Source organism: Somniosus microcephalus, chromosome 6, assembly GCF_052327205.1.
Source record: "Somniosus microcephalus isolate GS21.2 chromosome 6, FLI_Smic_1.0, whole genome shotgun sequence".
Taxonomy (NCBI): Eukaryota; Metazoa; Chordata; class Chondrichthyes; order Squaliformes; family Somniosidae; genus Somniosus; species Somniosus microcephalus.
This window is the reverse complement of record NC_140992.1, coordinates 274,203,322-274,219,767: the sequence shown is the minus strand read 5'-3', so window position 1 is coordinate 274,219,767 and position 16,446 is coordinate 274,203,322. Positions and strand designations below refer to the sequence as shown.

General features: G+C 47.6%; 1 protein-coding gene across 2 annotated transcripts in view; it reads left to right on the top strand.

Annotated features, from left to right (window-relative positions):
* LOC147116725 (cadherin-11-like) overlaps window positions 1-16,125 on the top strand; it is a 268,489-nt gene extending 252,364 nt beyond the window's left edge. For both annotated transcript variants that reach the window (XM_085991847.1, XM_085991848.1), the window contains 2 exons: window positions 2,159-2,410; window positions 14,587-16,125. In XM_085991847.1, coding sequence (XP_085847973.1) covers window positions 2,159-2,410; window positions 14,587-15,080 — 746 coding nt within the window. In that variant the 3' untranslated portion in view covers window positions 15,081-16,125. The remainder of the gene's footprint in view (window positions 1-2,158; window positions 2,411-14,586) is intronic.
* The last annotated feature ends 321 nt before the right edge of the window (window positions 16,126-16,446 follow it).

Sequence of the window (16,446 nt, the reverse complement as noted above, 5' to 3'; positions counted from 1 at the left end):
CATCTGGGAGACAGATGCATTCGCACCCGTACGACCAGATTTAGGAGCAGCTTCTTTCCCAGGGCTGTCATCCTACTGAACTCCACAAATAAACTCTAAAGCCTGCACATCTGCCAATGCACTTTATTATGGTTATATTTATGTTAATATACTACAAGCCAAATGTATGTTGAATGTTTAAATGTCTTAATCCAAATGTACAATCTCGGGAGCCGCAAGCCTACATTTTGTTGTACTGCACTTGTGCACTAACAATGACAATAAAAGTTGATTTGATTTGATTTGATTTGATTTCTGATAGTGACTCCCTCGATAAACAGAGTTTTGATAGTGACTCCCTCTATAAACGGAGTTCTGATAATGACTCCCTCGATAAACAGAGTTCTGATAGTGACTCCCTCAATAAATGGAGTTCTGATAGTGACTCCCTCGATAAACGGAGTTCTGTTAGTGATTCCCTCGATAAACGGAGTTCTGATAGTGACTCCCTCGATAAACGGAGTTCTGATAGTGACTCCCTCTATAAACAGAGTTCTGATAGTGACTCCCTCGATAAACGGAGTTCTGACAGTGACTCCCTCGATAAACGGAGTTCTGATAGTGACTCCCTCTATAAACGGAGTTCTGATAGTGACTCCCTCTATAAACAGAGTTCTGATAGTGACTCCCTCGATAAACGGAGTTCTGATAGTGACTCCCTCTATAAACTGAGTTCTGATAGTGACACTCTCGATAAACGGAGTTCTGATAGTGACTCCCTCGATAAACGGAGTTCTGAAAGTGACTCCCTCGATAAACGGAGTTCTGATAGTGACTCCCTCGATAAACTGAGTTCTGATAGTGACTCCCTCGATAAACGGAGTTCTGATAGTGACTCCCTCGATAAACGGAGTTCTGATAGTGACTCCCTCGATAAACGGAGTTCTGAAAGTGACTCCCTCGTTAAACGGAGTTCTGATAACGACTCCCTCTATAAATGGCGTTCTGATAGTGACACCATTTATAAACAGAGTTCTGATAGTGACACTCTCGATAAAAGGATCCTGATGGTGAATATCCTGCTTTGACGGAAGGGCTGAAAATGCGTCCCATGCTTTAGAAGAGTAAGTAGCATGACCCCGCTCAGCTCTGAAAGTTGTGGGATCTTATTTCTGCAACTAACTACTGATTTATATATTGCGGAGTCACTTTGTGCTGTTTTGTTTTAATCTGTTCCTGGGATGTGGGTGACCTTAGCAAGTCAGTATCTGTTGCTCATCCTGAGGGCATCGTGAGACAACCGCATAGTGTAGGAATGTAGCCACATACAGCCCCGACCGGGTAAGGACAGCAGGTTCCCTTCCCTGAAGGACATTAGTGAACCATTTGGGTTTTTACAACAATCTGACATGTTTCAACCAGAATTACTGAACTCACTTTCAAAAGTGGGGGGAGTGTCCAGAACAAGGGGGCATAACCTTAAAATTAGAGCCAGGCCGTTCAGAGAGTGATATCAGGAAGCACTTCTTCACACAAAGGGTAGCGGAAATCTGGACCTCTCTCCCCAAAAAGCTGTTGAGGCTGGTCGGGTGGGGGTCAATTGAAAATTTCAAAACTGAGATTGATAGATTTTTGTCAGGGAAGGGTATTAAGGGATATGGAATCAAGGCGGGTAGCTGGAGTTGAGATACAGATCAGCCAAGATCTAATTGAATGTCGGAGCAGGTTCGAGGGGCTGAACGGCCAACTCCTATGTTCTTGTGTTCCTATAACTCAACATGGCGGGATTGTAAATTCATAACTTCTTGCTACTAGTCAAACAGTTTAACCACGAGACTGTGATACCCATTGACGTAATGAAACTACTAGGCACTTGATCTAAGCATTAAACAAAGCTTTAATCAACTGTTTTACAACATGGAGGTCTAGTTGTGTCCTTCACTAGTTCCTGTTAAGATTGTCCTGCGCAAGCTGGGCCCGTGCCCGAGTATTAATACTCTCCCTGGACAGCGCCACCCGCAGGCCGCTCAGTATTATTTCATAAGTCTTTCTTTCATGAATGACTGATTCATGTCACCCATTTTGTTGATTATGCACCATCTTCTGATGACGATATATTAAGGGATTCTGCCCAATGTTTTTCATTACCTCACTGTGTGCCACTTTTTTCCCCACGCAGGTCATACCGCTGACATAAAGGTGCGCCGAGGAGCTGTGAGCAGGCATAAACAGGAAGTCTACCTCTTACCGGTGGTGATCTCGGATGGCGGGATCCCCCTCATGAGCAGCACCAACACCCTCACCATCCGGGTGTGCAGCTGCAGCGCCGATGGGAGCGTGCAGTCGTGCAACGCGGAGCCCCTAACGCTGCCAGCCGGGCTCAGCACTGGAGCGCTGATTGCCATCCTCACCTGCATCATTATACTTCTCGGTAAGTGAAGAAAGAGAGTGAAAGGACAAAGAAAAGAAAGAAACATAAGAACATAAGACGTAGGAGCAGGAGTAGGTCAAAGGGATCAAGGGATATGGGGAGAAAGCAGGGACAGGGTACTGAATTTGAATGATCAGCTATGATCTCATTAAATAGCGGAGCAGGCTCGAGGGGCCGAATGGCCTACTCCTGCTCCTATCTTCTATGTTTCTATGTTAGGTCATTCGGCCCCTCGAACCTGCTCTGCCATTCAATAAGATCATGGCTGATCTGATCTTGGCCTCAACTCCACTTCCCTGCCCGCTCCCCATAACCCTCGACTCCCTTATCGTTCAAAAATCTGTCCATCTCCACCTTAAATATATTCAGTGACTCCGCCTCCACAGCTCTCGGGGGCAGAGAAGGCCAAAGATTCACGACCCTCTGAGAGAAGAAATTCCTCCTCATTTCCGATTTAAAAGGGCGACCCCTTATTCTGAAATTATGCCCCCTAGTTCTAGATTCCCCCATGAGGGGAAACATCCTCTCTGCATCTACCCTGTCAATCCCCCTCAGCATCTACCCTGTTTCAATAAGATCCCCTCTCATTCTTCTGAACTCCAATGAGTATAGGCCCAGCCTGCTCAACCTTTCTTCATAAGACAACCCCTTCATCTCCGGAATCAACCTCGCGAACCTTCTCTGAACTGCAAGAAACAGAGGGAGAGAGAAAGAGAGAAAGACTTGCATTTCTATAGCGCCTTAATCGGCCTCAGGATGTCCCGAAGCGCTTTACAGCCAATGAAGTACTTTTTGAAGTGTAGTCACTGTTGTAATGTGGGAAACGCGGCAGCCAATTTCCTTTCGGATGTCCTGAGGTCATGAAAGGCGCTATATAAATGCAAGTTCTTTCCTTATTCATCTTTAATTTGATGCTGTACACTTCTTGCTCACACACACTTGAGAGCGCACAACAAGCTGTAGAGACGTTAGCTTAAGGTAAATTTATCGCAAATATCTTTCAGCAAAATTCATTTTGCATGAAGGCGCTGGGAGCCTCGGGCTGAGCGATGTACAGTACTTGTTTTTTTTTGCGTTAACGTCTCCCCATTTGTACCAAGTGCTTTTGTAAGTTTAATGGGACAGCTCAGAATGGCAAAGAGCTCTGGTTTTGACACTTGGCCCTCCTCTGTAGTGGCAGGTAATCAGTGAGGTGACACTAACCGCAGGCTGACCTGTTTGGATTTACAATGAGCGGGATTAGCATTTCCGAAGGGTGGATTTCGGAGGCGGCACACATTCCTGAGTGGTGTCATTAGGCTAATGGACAGCAAAGTCATCCAGTTAGATTAAAACGAACTGAACAAAGCTGTAAAAGAACTACCCCCCCCCCCAGAAATAAATAGCTGGCTTTTGCCTTCTGTTTTGCCAGGAATATACAAGCACTTAGGCACAAAGCTCTCAGCAGTAGAGCTGGGGCTCCAGACAGGCAGTGTGAATATATTTTCTTTTTTTTTTTATCCACAATTTTTGTTTGTCCCCCTTTTTTTCCTCTTCTTCACTCCCTCCCTTCAGCTGTCCTTCATTCTGCCAGCGCGATTCACACCCCATCTAGAGCCATCCTCTGTGCCTTAACCTGCCCCATTACCACCTCCTCGCACCTTGACTATCTCTTAATGTCTCTCAATGTCTCTCAATCTCTCCTGCTTTCTATCCTATCACTGACCCTCTCTTTTGTTCTTTCATCGCCTCCCCCTTTTCCCAGCCCCTGAACTTGCTTTCCATTTCCTGCTTTTTTCTCAGTTCTGACGAAGGGTCTTCGACCTGAAACGTTAACTCTGTTTCTCTCTCCACCGATGCTGTCCTGGCCCGCTGAGTTTTTCCAGCGTTTTCTGTTGTTATTTCGGATTTCCAGCATCCGCAGTATTTTACTATCGTATTAGTGTGAAAGAAGTATTGTGGAGACCGATAACCCTCTTTACCAACAGGATAGAGTCATAGAGTCAGAGTTATACAGCACAGAAAGAGGCCTTTTGGCCCATCGTGTCCGCGCCGGCCATCAAGCCCTGTCTATTCTAATCCCATTTTGCAGCACTTGGTCCGTAGCCTTGTATGCTGTGGCGTTTCAAGTGCTCATCCAAATGTTTCTTGAATGTTGTGAGGGTTCCTGCCTCTACCACCCTTTCAGGCAGTGAGTTCCAGATTCCAACCACCCTCTGGGTGAAAAAGTTTTTCCTCAAATACCCTCTAAACCTCCTGCCCCTTAACTTGAAACTATGCCCCCTGGTTATTGACCCCTCTACTAAGGGGAAAAGTTCCTTTCTATCTACCCTATCTATGCCTCTCATAATTTTGTACACCTCAGTCAGGTCCCCCCTCAGCCTTCTCTGCTCTAAGGAAAACAACCCCAGCCTGTCCAGTCTCTCTTCATAGCTGAAGCACTCCATCCCAGGTAACATCCTGGTGAATCTCTTCTGCGCCCTCTCCAATGCAATTACATCCTTCCTATAGCGTGGTGACCAGAACTAAACACAGTATTCCAGCTGTGGCCTAACTAGCGTTTTGTACAGCTCCACCATAACCTCCCTGCTCTTATATTCTATGCCTCGGCTAATGGATCTGCAGGTCTCCTTTGGTGGGGCTTGCGTTGAAGGGGGGCTGCACCGTAAAGAGGGCAGGCCAGCATTTAGAGACCAGCAACAACAGCTTGCATTTATATAGTGCCTTTAACATAGTAACGGGGCTTCACAGGGGCGTAAATCAGACAAAATTTGACCCCGAGCCACATAAGGAGATATTAGGACAGGTGACCAAAAGGTTGGTCAAAGAAGGAGGAGAGAGAGGTAGAGAGATGGATAGATTTACAATGGGGATTCCAGAGCTTAGGGCCTAGGCAGCTGAAGTCACGGCCACCCATGTTGGAGCGATTAAAATCGGGGATGTGCAAAACGCCAGAATTGGAGGAGCGCAGAGTTCTCGGAGGGTTGTAGGGCTGGAGGAGGTTACAGAGGAACGTAGGAACAGGAGTGGGCCATTCAGCCCCTCGAGCCTGCTCCGCTTTAGACCTGAAAATGATAGCACAGGGTACTTTCTAAATGGTGAAATGCTAAAAACAGTGGAGGTCCAAAGAGACTTGGGGGGTCCAGTTACATAGATCATTAAAATGTCATGAATAGGTACAGAAAATAATCAAAAAGGCTAATGGAATGCTGGCCTTTATATCTGGAGGACTAGAATACAAGGGGGTAGAAGTTATGCTGCAGTTGTACAAAACCCTGGTTAGACCACACCTGGAGCACTGGGAGCAGTTCTGGGCACCACACCTTAGGAAGGATATATTGGCCTTGGAGGGAGTGCAGCGTAGGTTTACCAGAATGATACCCAGACTCCAAGGGTTAAGTTACGAGGAGAGATTACACAAACTAGGGTTGTATTCCCTAGAATTTAGAAGGTTAAGGGGTGATCTGATCGAAGTTTTCAGGATATTAAGGGGAACAGATAGGGTAGATAGAGAGAAACTATTTCCGCTGGTTGGGGAGTCTCGGACTAAGGGGCAGAGTCTAAAAATTAGAGCCAGACTTTTCAGGAGTGAAATTAGGAAACACTTCTACACACAAAGGGTGGTAGAAGTTTGGAACTCTCTTCCGCAAACCGCAATTGATGCTAGATCAATTGTTAACTATAAATCTGAGATTGATAGCTTTCTGTTAACCAAAGGTATTCAGGGACATAGGCCAAAGGCAGGTATATGGAGTTAGGTCACAGATCAGCCATGATCTCATTGAATGAGGCTCGAGGGGCTGAATGGCCTCCTCCAGTTCTTGTGTTCCTATGTTCCTGGGGGAACCTCAGGCAAACGCCTTCATCGTCGCTGGGTCAAAACCCTGGAACTCCCTCCCTAACAGCACTGTGGGAGTACCTTCACCACACGGACTGCAGCGGTTCAAGAAGGCGTCTCACCACCACCTTCTCAAGGGGCAACTAGGGATGGGCATTAAATGCTGGCCTTGCCAGCGACGCCCGTATCCCATAAACAAACTGAAAAAAACAACGAATTCACCGACCTGGGTCTAAACTGAGCGCAGGAGGCATGAAAACAAAATCCCACCTGTCCAATTTAGCAGCGGCCCCAAATTAGGCGTGTGCCACTGCGCCTGCTAAACTGGGGCACCAGACTAATACCTGGGATGGCAGGAATGACTTATGAAGAGAGATTGGGTCGATTGGGCTTATACTCGCTAGAGTTTAGAAGAATGAGAGGGGATCTCATTGAAACTTATAAAATTCTAACAGGACTAGACTAGCCTAGATGCAGGAAGGATGTTCCCGATGGCGGGGGAGTCCAGAACCAGGGGTCACAGTCTAAGGATAAGAGGTAAGCCATTTAGGACTGAGATGAGGAGGAATTTCTTCACCCAGCGAGTGGTGAACCTGTGGAATTCTCTACCACAGAAGGCAGTTGAGGCCAATTCATTAATTATATTCAAGAAGGAGTTAGATATAGTTCTTAAGGCTAAAGGGATCAAGGGATATGGGGAGAAAGCAGGGACAGGGTACTGAATTTGGATGATCAGCCATGATCTCATTAAATGGCGGAGCAGGCTCGAGGGGCCGAATGGCCTACTCCTGCTCCTATCTTCTATGTTTCTATGTTATCATCGCGGCCCGTTTCAGGCTCTTAAAACACACGGCAGTACCTGAACAGGTAAAAAGCATGTTAATGTTTCTCGGGTCTCGACTCTTCATCAGAACTGTTTCCAGAATGTTATAGGATCATAGAATGTCTACAGCACAGAAGATGGTCATTCGGCCCATCGAGCCCGTGCCGGCTCTCTGCAAGAGCACTTCAGTTAGTTCCACTCCCCCCCTGCCCTTTACCCGTAGCCCTGAAATTTTTTTCCTTCAGGTACTTATCCAATTCCCTTTTGAAAGCCACGATTGAGTCTGCCTCCACCACCCTCTCAGGCAGTGCATTCCAGATCCTAACCACTCGCTGCGTAAAAATGTTTTTCCTCATGTCACCTTTGGTTCTTCTGCCAATCACCTTAAATCTGTGTCCTCTGGTTCTCGACCCTTCCACCAATGGGAACAGTTTCTCTCCATCTACTCTGTCTAGACCCCTAAAGATTTTGAACACCTCTATCAAATCTCCTCTCAACCTTCTCTGCTCCAAGGAGAACAACCCCAGCTTCTCCAGCCTATCCACGTAACTGAAGTCCCTCATCCCTGGAATCATTCTCGTAAATCTTTTCTGCACCCTCTCTAAGGCCTTCACATCCTTCCTAAAGTGCGGCGCCCAGAATTGGACACAATGGGCTGAATTTTGCCGGCGCTCAGAGGGCGGGTTCGGAGGCGGGTCCGCTGTCAAAATGGCAGTGATTGACAGCGGGGCGTAAGTCCGCTCAGAACCCACCTCCTTGTTAATTTCCCAAGTGCCGGCTCTGCCTGCGGTTTGCAGACCCGGCACTAAGCAGCGGGTCAGGCAATTGGGATACTTAAGAAGCTGCTTAAAGGTATTTAAGCAGCATTTCGCCAGGTCCTCATGATTTTTCCATGTTTTTTACGAGGTTCCCGGTGCTCGGGGATCACGTCAGGTACGTGTGTCGGGTTCTCAGTGACTCTGCATTGCTGTGAATAGTTGACAGTTGCAAAAGTGGTATAAAAGCTACCATTTCACAGCTGTTCAATTTTCAATCTTAGAGGCTGGCGCCTTCAGGATTTGTAGGACACTTTTCAGCTTTATGGAGGTTTGAAGTGTTTGGAGTAAACTCTCTATCCAGTGTCATCTCCTTGGAGCAAGCTCTCTCACCATTGACAGATCGCTTCTTTCATCTCAGCTTCACCTGCCATCTATTACATCAGCATTGGTGCCCTTGAAAAAATCTCACCTTTGTCCTCAGAATCCCACCACGCTCAGCCCCAACACTAACATCACCAGGCACACCAGTATCACCAGGCACACCAACATCACCAACAACACCAACCTTCTCCGCAATCACCTGATGCTGCAAAGGGCATCAGCACCCGATCACATTGCTGCCCGGGATGCCAGCGATGGCCTCACCATGGCCAGATTTACTTCACTTGATGCTGTGCACCCTGGCTGCCACATGATGCTCCAGTTTGGCACCATCCCACATCAACACCATAAAGCATCCCTACAATGCTCAAACCATTCCGATCACACTCATCACCATTGCGGGGTGTACTGTTATGTCTCACCATTCACTGCAACTCACTAAGACACTTCCAAAGGTGCACACAAATCTGTCCAAGAAGGTAAAGTGTTGAAAATAAAGATTTCAATGTTTGACACCATATTAACAGAAACTTCACATGAACATTGCATAAAACACACAAGTGCCTACCCTTGTGTGTTGTTAGTTGGTATGATTGCACTAGGATGAGGGTGAGTGTGAGGGGTGGCTAGTGAGATGGGGAAGTGATAATGTAGATAGAGAGGGATGGGTGGAGGTGCAAGGTAAGTTGGTGTGAGTAAGGATGTGCAGGAGTAGGGTAGGGAAGACGGAGTGATGGGGATGTGATGAGTGGCACAGCAGGATGAGGTTGAGTGTGGCTTTGCAGTAACGTTTCATGATCTACTGAGTTCATTGAAAGGTTTGCATCACTGCAGCCTGGTCCTCCTGACGACATCCCTGCTTGTGTCCTCCTGTGCAATGTGCAACCAGGCTGCGTTAGTCTCCTGGGGAGGTCTCTTCCGCCCATTGGAAGGGAAGAGAACCTCCCTGCGTGCTGTGACTCCCTCCATAAGCATATGGAGGGAGTCATGGGAGAGCCTGGGTGCAGCTGTGCACCTCTGTGCAGTGCTTGTCAGTGTTTGCAGCACCTCAATGCTGTAGAACACTGACAGCACAAATGTCAAAATCAATGTGGACATGGTCCCTTTAAGGAAACTGGCTGATGATGCGTCATCAAATGACGTTATCAGAGCCGCTTCCTATTAATTGGCCGGGAACCTCGCAGGGCGGGACTTAAGATGCCCTATTAACGTAAAATCTTGTTGGAGGCCGGGATCCACCGACCCGCCGAGGTTGGAAAAATCCAGCCCAATACTCCAGTTGAGGCTGAACCAGTGTTTTATAAAGGTTCATCATAACTTCCTTGCTTTTATACTCTATGGCCTAGAAATTGGGTTTTGGCTTAGCCAGGGCTTTAGCGCCGGAAATTAGTGCCGGCGCTAAGTCCCCTGCGCGCGCCAAAAATTCAGTGGCGCCGCGCCCAAACGGCTGCCGGCGCTACTGAAGGGTCTTAGCGCCTGGAAAAGGGCGCTAACTGCCGTTTCGCGCCGCAATTCCGGCGCTGCGGCACCCGATGCGGTGCGGCAGGCTGGGGAAGTGCAGGCCTCCTCCTTCCGTTAAGGAGGAGCTGCCTGCACCCGGCCGCGGCCCGCGCAAATCTGCTTAAAAATGAGCCCGGCACCTCGGACAAGTGCCGGGCTTGCATCTGTTCCGGGGGGGGGGGGGGGAGAGAAGTCCGGGGAGGGAGCTGCGGGCAGGCGGCCGGCGGGAAAGCGGCCGGCCGCCGCGGGGCCTCTAATGCGCCGGCGCTAACTGCAGTAAGGCACCTCTGACAAAACGCTGGTTGCGGCTGCCACGGGCGAGGCGGCCGCAACTCAATTTCGGAGTTCGGGCGGGTTACCACGGCAACCGGGACGCTGCGCACACCGATGACGTCATCGGTGCCGGCGCAGCGCTACCAGAGCAACGCCGATTTAGGCCCCCAGGGAATTTCACTACTGGCCATAACTCCGGCGCAAGGCCCTCTAGCGCCTCAAATGAGGCGCTAAGGCTACTGAATTTTCAGCCGTATGCCTCTATTCATGAAGCCCAGGATCCCGTATGCTTTTTTAAACCTCTTTCTCAACCTGCCACCTTGAACGATTTGTGCAGACGTACCCCCAGGTCTCTCCGTTCACACTCCCCCTTTAGGATTGTACCCTTTAGTTTATATTGCCTCTCCTCTATTTTCTGATTTACAGCGCTGGCAGTTTAAAAAAAATTGTTTTTTTTTTTAATTTACAACCACTGTTGCTTTGTCAGCTCGGTATGAACGACCATTAATTTCCCCTTTCATTGCCAGTCAAATTAAGATTTTATAATTGGAGCCTTGCAATGCCATTGTGAGTCATTCAGCTCCCTTTAATAAACTGAATGATTTTACACTGCGGAACAACAAGAGGGATCTATTACAACAGCCAGGCTCACAGTCGCTGCGCTAACAAAGTTCCAACCAGCGTCCGATAGCGGATGAAAAGCAAAGTTACTGATTGCAACGTTAGTGTATGGCCTTCCCCAGACAAGGCCGCATCTTTATTAAGCGTTCGAAACCTTTGTTTTTGGTCACAGAAGGCCCCTGCTAACTGCCTCAAACAGTATTACTCACAGATCGTTACGGTTTAGTTTCAGCTGCTCTTGCTGGGGTTCCCGAACAAAAGTAATAGTGAGCGCGTTAAAATGTCGGGGTGGTATGCTCATCAACCACATTCCCTCTAATTTTTCTTCGGGCAGCGTGGCACGGCCGTGAGCCGGCTGCGCAGCTTAAAAGGAACATTGCTCGTGAACAGAAGAATTTCACACCAATCCATTCATTACAACAAGAGCACGGTTTCACCCCCTCACCCCCCACTTGACCCTTACGTTCTTCATAAGGTCTTACAGCACAGGAGGAGGCCATTTGGCCCATCTCTGAAACAGCTCTCCAATTAGTCCCACTCCCCCCTGCTCTTTCCCCATAGTCCTGCGACTATTTCCTTTTCAAGTATTTATCCAATTCCCTTTTGAATGTTACGATTGAATCTCCTTCCACCGCCCTTTCAGGCAGTGCATTCCAGATCACAACATAAATGTCTCCTCATCTCCCCCTCTGGTTCTTTTGCCAATTACCTTAAATCTGTGTCCTCTGGTTACCGACCCTCCTGCCACTGGAAACAGTTTCTCTTAATTTAGTCTATCAAAACCCTTCAGAATTTTTAAACCCTCTATTAAATTTCCCCTTAACTTTCACTGTTCCAAGAAGAACAATCTCAGCTTCTCCCATCTGTCCACATAACTAAAGCCCCTCAGTGATAGAGTAACTAAAGAGAAACTGTTTCCAATGGCTGAAGGGTCGATAACCAGAGGACACAGATTTAAGGTGATTGGCAAAAAAAACAGAGGCGACATGAGGGAAAACTTTTTTACGCAGCGAGTGGTTAGGATCTGGAGTGCACGGCCTGATCGGGTGGTGGATACAGATTCATTAGTAGCCTTCCGAAGGTTGTGGGTTCAAGTCCCACTCCAGGGACTTGAGCACAAAAATCCAGGCTGACACTCCAGTGCAGTGCTGAGGGAGTGCTGCACTGTCGGAGGTGCCGTCTTTTGGATGAGACGTTAAACCAAGGCCCTGTCTGCTCCCTCAGGTGGACGTAAAAGATCCCATGGCCACTATTTCGAAGAAAAACAGGGGAGTTCTCCCCGGTGTCTTGGGGCCAATATTTATCCCTCAACCAACATAACAAAAACAGATGATCTGGTCATTATCACATTGCTGTTTGTGAGAGCTTGCTGTGCGCAATATGGCTGCCGCGTTTCCTACATTACAACAGTGACTACACTTCAAAAAGTACTTCATTGGCTGTAAAGCGCTTTGAGATGTCCAGTGGTTGTGAAAGGCGCTATAGAAATGCAAGTCTTTCTTTTTCTTTTTCAAAAGGGAATTGGATAAACACTTGAAGGAGAAAAAATTGCAGGATATGGGGAACGAGCGGGGGGAGTGGGACTAACTGGATTGCTCTTCGAAAGAGCCGGCGCAGACTCGATGGGCCGAATGGCCTCCTTCTGTGCTGTACTGTTCTCTGATTCGTTGATTGATCTGCCTGGGCCTTGTAAGGTACATTGCCAGGGTTCAGGGCCACATGTGGCCTCTGTGCAGCAGTTTGGACATCCTCTGCCAGTGTGATCGAGGGATTAGGTTTGATCGCCTAGGAGGTGGGTGGGGGGGGGGCGTCGGAGACAAAATTTTTCCCCCTAAATTGGCCTGGTATTTTAATCTGTTTTTTTTTTGCCTCTCCCATGGGCTCACATGGTTTTCGGGTGGGGTGGGGTGGGGAATGTATATATTGCGTGACACACAAGGCATCATCATCATGGTGTGGGACAGGCTGATGGACCAGGGGGGGTCTTTTCCAACGTTCCCACTAATTTTCTTTTGGGCTGCGCGGCCCATGCAAATTTCCGCGCGTGCGCAGTTTTTCTATTTAAAAGACGCTGAGCGGCCTGCGCGGGATCTCCAGAGCTTAATGGGAACGTTGGTCTCTTCATCCAACAACAGAAAAGCAAAACACTGCGTCTGCTGGAAATCTGAAATAAGAACAGAAAATGCTGCAAATACTCAGCAGGTCGGGGCAGCATCCGTGGAGAGAGAAACACAGAGTCAATGTTTCAGGTCAATGACCCATCGTCAGAACTGGATAAAGTTTGAGATATAACAGATTTTAAGCAAGTGCGGAGGCAAGGAAAGGGGGGGAGGGGAGGAAAGAACATAGAAACTTAGAAACTTAGAAGATAGGAGCAGGAGTAGGCCATTCGGCCCCTCGAGCCTGCTCTGCCATTCAATGCGAAGGCAGGAGAGATTAAATGACAAAAGGCCTGAGCTTCGTCCCCTTACATCATCCCTTTTGTCATTTAATCTCTCCTGCCTTCCAGCCTATCACAGACCTTCCCTTTTGTCCTTTCCTCCCCCTCCCCCCTTTCCCTGCTCCTACACTTGCTTAAAAATCTGTTCCATCTCCAACTTTTTCCAGTTCTGACGAAGGGTCATCGACCCGAAACGTTAACTCTGTTTCTCTCTCCACGATGCTGCCTGACCTGCTGAGTGTTTCCAGTATTTTCTGTTGTTGTTTCAGATTTCCAGCATCCGCAGTATTTTGCTATTGGAAAAGGTACGATTGTACAAGGCAAAAGGAGATGGTAATGGGACAAGTAAAGAAACAAAAGATGAGTCTAGATGAGGTGTAAATGGGAATGGCACAATTAGCAACAGCTGCCATGTGAAAAAATAGGGGCCGAGGTTATGGTCTGAAATTGTTGAACTCGATGTTGAGTCCAGAAGGCTTTAAAGTGTCTAATCGAACGATGAGGTGCTGCTCCTTGAGCTTATGTTGAGCTTCCTTGGAACAGTGTAGGAGGCTGAGAACCGAGAGGTCAGAGCGGGAGTGGAGCGGAGAATTAAAGTGACAGGTGACCAGAAACTCAGGGTCAATGATCGGAGGTGTTCAGCACAGCGATCACCCAATCTGTGTTTGTTCCCCTGAATGTAGAGGAGACCGCATCGTGAGCAGCGAATACAGTATACTAAATTGCAAGAAGTTATTATTGGTCTTTTCCTGTCCGTCATTGTTCGTATGTTCGTATACAGTCCAAGCTCGTATCGGATGGAAAAAAACCTGTTACCTTTTCTTTCTGCCTTTAATTTATGTTGAGACAAACAATCAGGCTGACTCCACTGAAAACTAGTGTAGAGCAAGCCATCAATCACTCAAAACTGTCTTGTCTTCTCTTCAGGAAGATAGATGGAATCGAAATGCTTTTCTATTTTCAAATACAAACCCAGTTGAACCACAGTTGTCCTCTAAGGATGAACTTGTGCAATGGAAAGCAACCAAGAGGGCGAAATGATAAAACATTAACGATTGACACACAACATCAATGTTTTGGGAACTTGGAAACCCATTAGTTACACTACAAGACTATATAAATCTCATTACTGAAAGAATTCTGTTAGCCTGTCAACTAAGCATGTCCTTGGGTACGCTAAATTTAGCACTTCTGTGAGGGTTTTTCTTTTATTCCTTCACGAGATGTGGGCGTCGCTGGCAAGGCCAGCATTTATTGCCCATCCCTAGTTGCCCTTGAGAAGGTGGTGGTGAGCCGCCTTCTTGAACCGCTGCAGTCCGTGTGGTGAAGGCGCTCCCACAGTGCTGTTAGGGAGGGAGTTCCAGGGTTTTGACCCAGCGACGATGAAAAATCGACGCTATATGTCCAAGTCAGGATGGTTTGTGACTTGGAGGGGAACATTTAGTACCTTGTGAGGGTGCAGTCTTTTGCATTTTACCTCAGAAAATTGTTGAATGCTCTCCGTAAGTAAAACCTTGTCCAGATGGTTAACCTGCCTGTCTCTTTTCTCTCTGCCTCCCCCAGTGATCGTGGTTCTGTTTGTGACATTGAGACGTCAAAAGAAAGAGCCCTTGATAGTGTTCGAAGAGGAGGACGTGCGGGAGAACATCATCAGCTACGATGATGAAGGAGGCGGGGAGGAGGACACCGAGGCCTTCGACATCGCCACGCTGCAGAACCCCGACGGCCTTAACGGCTTCCTGCCACGCAAGGACATCAAGCCCGAGCTCCAGTACATGCCCCGGCAAGGCTTCTGCACTGCCCCCAATAGCGTGGACGTCGATGACTTCATTAAAGTCAGGCTCCAGGAGGCCGACTGCGACCCCACCGCTCCTCCCTATGACTCCATCCAGATCTACGGCTACGAAGGGAGGGGCTCGGTGGCTGGGTCCCTCAGCTCACTGGAATCGGCCACCACGGAATCCGACCTGGACTACGATTACCTCAACAGCTGGGGACCCCGGTTTAAGAGGCTGGCGGACCTGTATGGCTCTAAAGACACCTGCGAAGATTCTTAACACTCAACAGATCAGACTGGCCTTAAAATTCCGCATCAACCCTTCGAGAGATGGAAGGCTGGACTGGAACTTTTGGTGGGATCGGGCAGATTTTCATCCCTTTTTATTTTCATTTTTTTTTAAATATATATATATATATGCTCAATTTTATTGAGTGCAGGAGCTGATGTTAATGACTCCGTCCTTTAAATGTTGAAGGACACAATTGTTTTTCAAAGATGGATACTGTGAAACGGGCTTACTCAACGCTAAGTCATTTCAGTTTTCCACCGCCCTCACCACCCCCCCCCCCAATCCCCCCCCCGTCCTCTCACTCACCCACCCAACCCCATCCACCCAAAATAAAAAGAAAAGTAAAGATCGCGCTGGCTGGCCTTCATTAGAATTTCCCGCGATTGTTTCAAAGACATTGGGAGAGAAGTGACTGAACTGTAAGATAAAGCTGTAAAGAGTAAGAAAAAAATCGAATCATGAATACATTTTCGGTCAATCGGCGTGGGGGAAGAGAAAGAAGATCTTCTCTGCAGAGCTTTGTGACTCGCAAGACACAGAATGTGCCATCAGCGACATGGACAATAACACAGATCGAATATTGAGCCTTAAAAGTATTGCATATAGTCACTGACTGTACCTATTAAATTTGCGACGGTCTTCTCCATGTTTCAGCTTGCAGTGACACTGAGAGATACAAGGGGGGGCACAGAACTAATCTGTCTTTGCAAAAGCGAAAGAGCAAGATCTTATTCTTGTTTAAATCTTGTAAACCTTTTTTTTTTGCTTTAAGTATTGTGTTTAATATGTTTCGGGCACAGAACCTGTCCCATCACAGTGAGAAATGCCTGATTTCTACGTCATTTCTATGTGTCGATTTGTACAATCTTAAAGGTTCTTATTTTAGTAAAAAAAAACATAAAGTCTCGATAATACGACACGCAACAAAAGTGTTAAGGCATCACTATTCTATTTTATGGACATTGTACTGTTGCTTTATTATTGTGCTTCGGGCAGAGAAGCCGGACTTTACAATAAAAGAATTTTTCTACAAGCCATCGTCAACTTTGCAGGGTTCTCTGGCTGTGCTGTGCGTTGGGCTGATTGGAGACTTTGAGATGTGCCAATACGGGTCACCATGTCAGGTCAGGTGGAACACAAGCCATAGGGTCTGAGATCACCAGCCTTGAGGTATCACCCTTGGCTTGGTTGGTAGCACCCTTGCTTCTGCGGCAGAGGTTTGTGGGTTCTAATTACCACTCCATTGACTCGAGCACATAATCTAGAATGGTGGTTGGGAGAGTGCAGTACTGCCCACATAGATACATAGAAGATAGGAGCAGGAGTAGGCCATTCGGCCCCTCGAGCCTGCTCC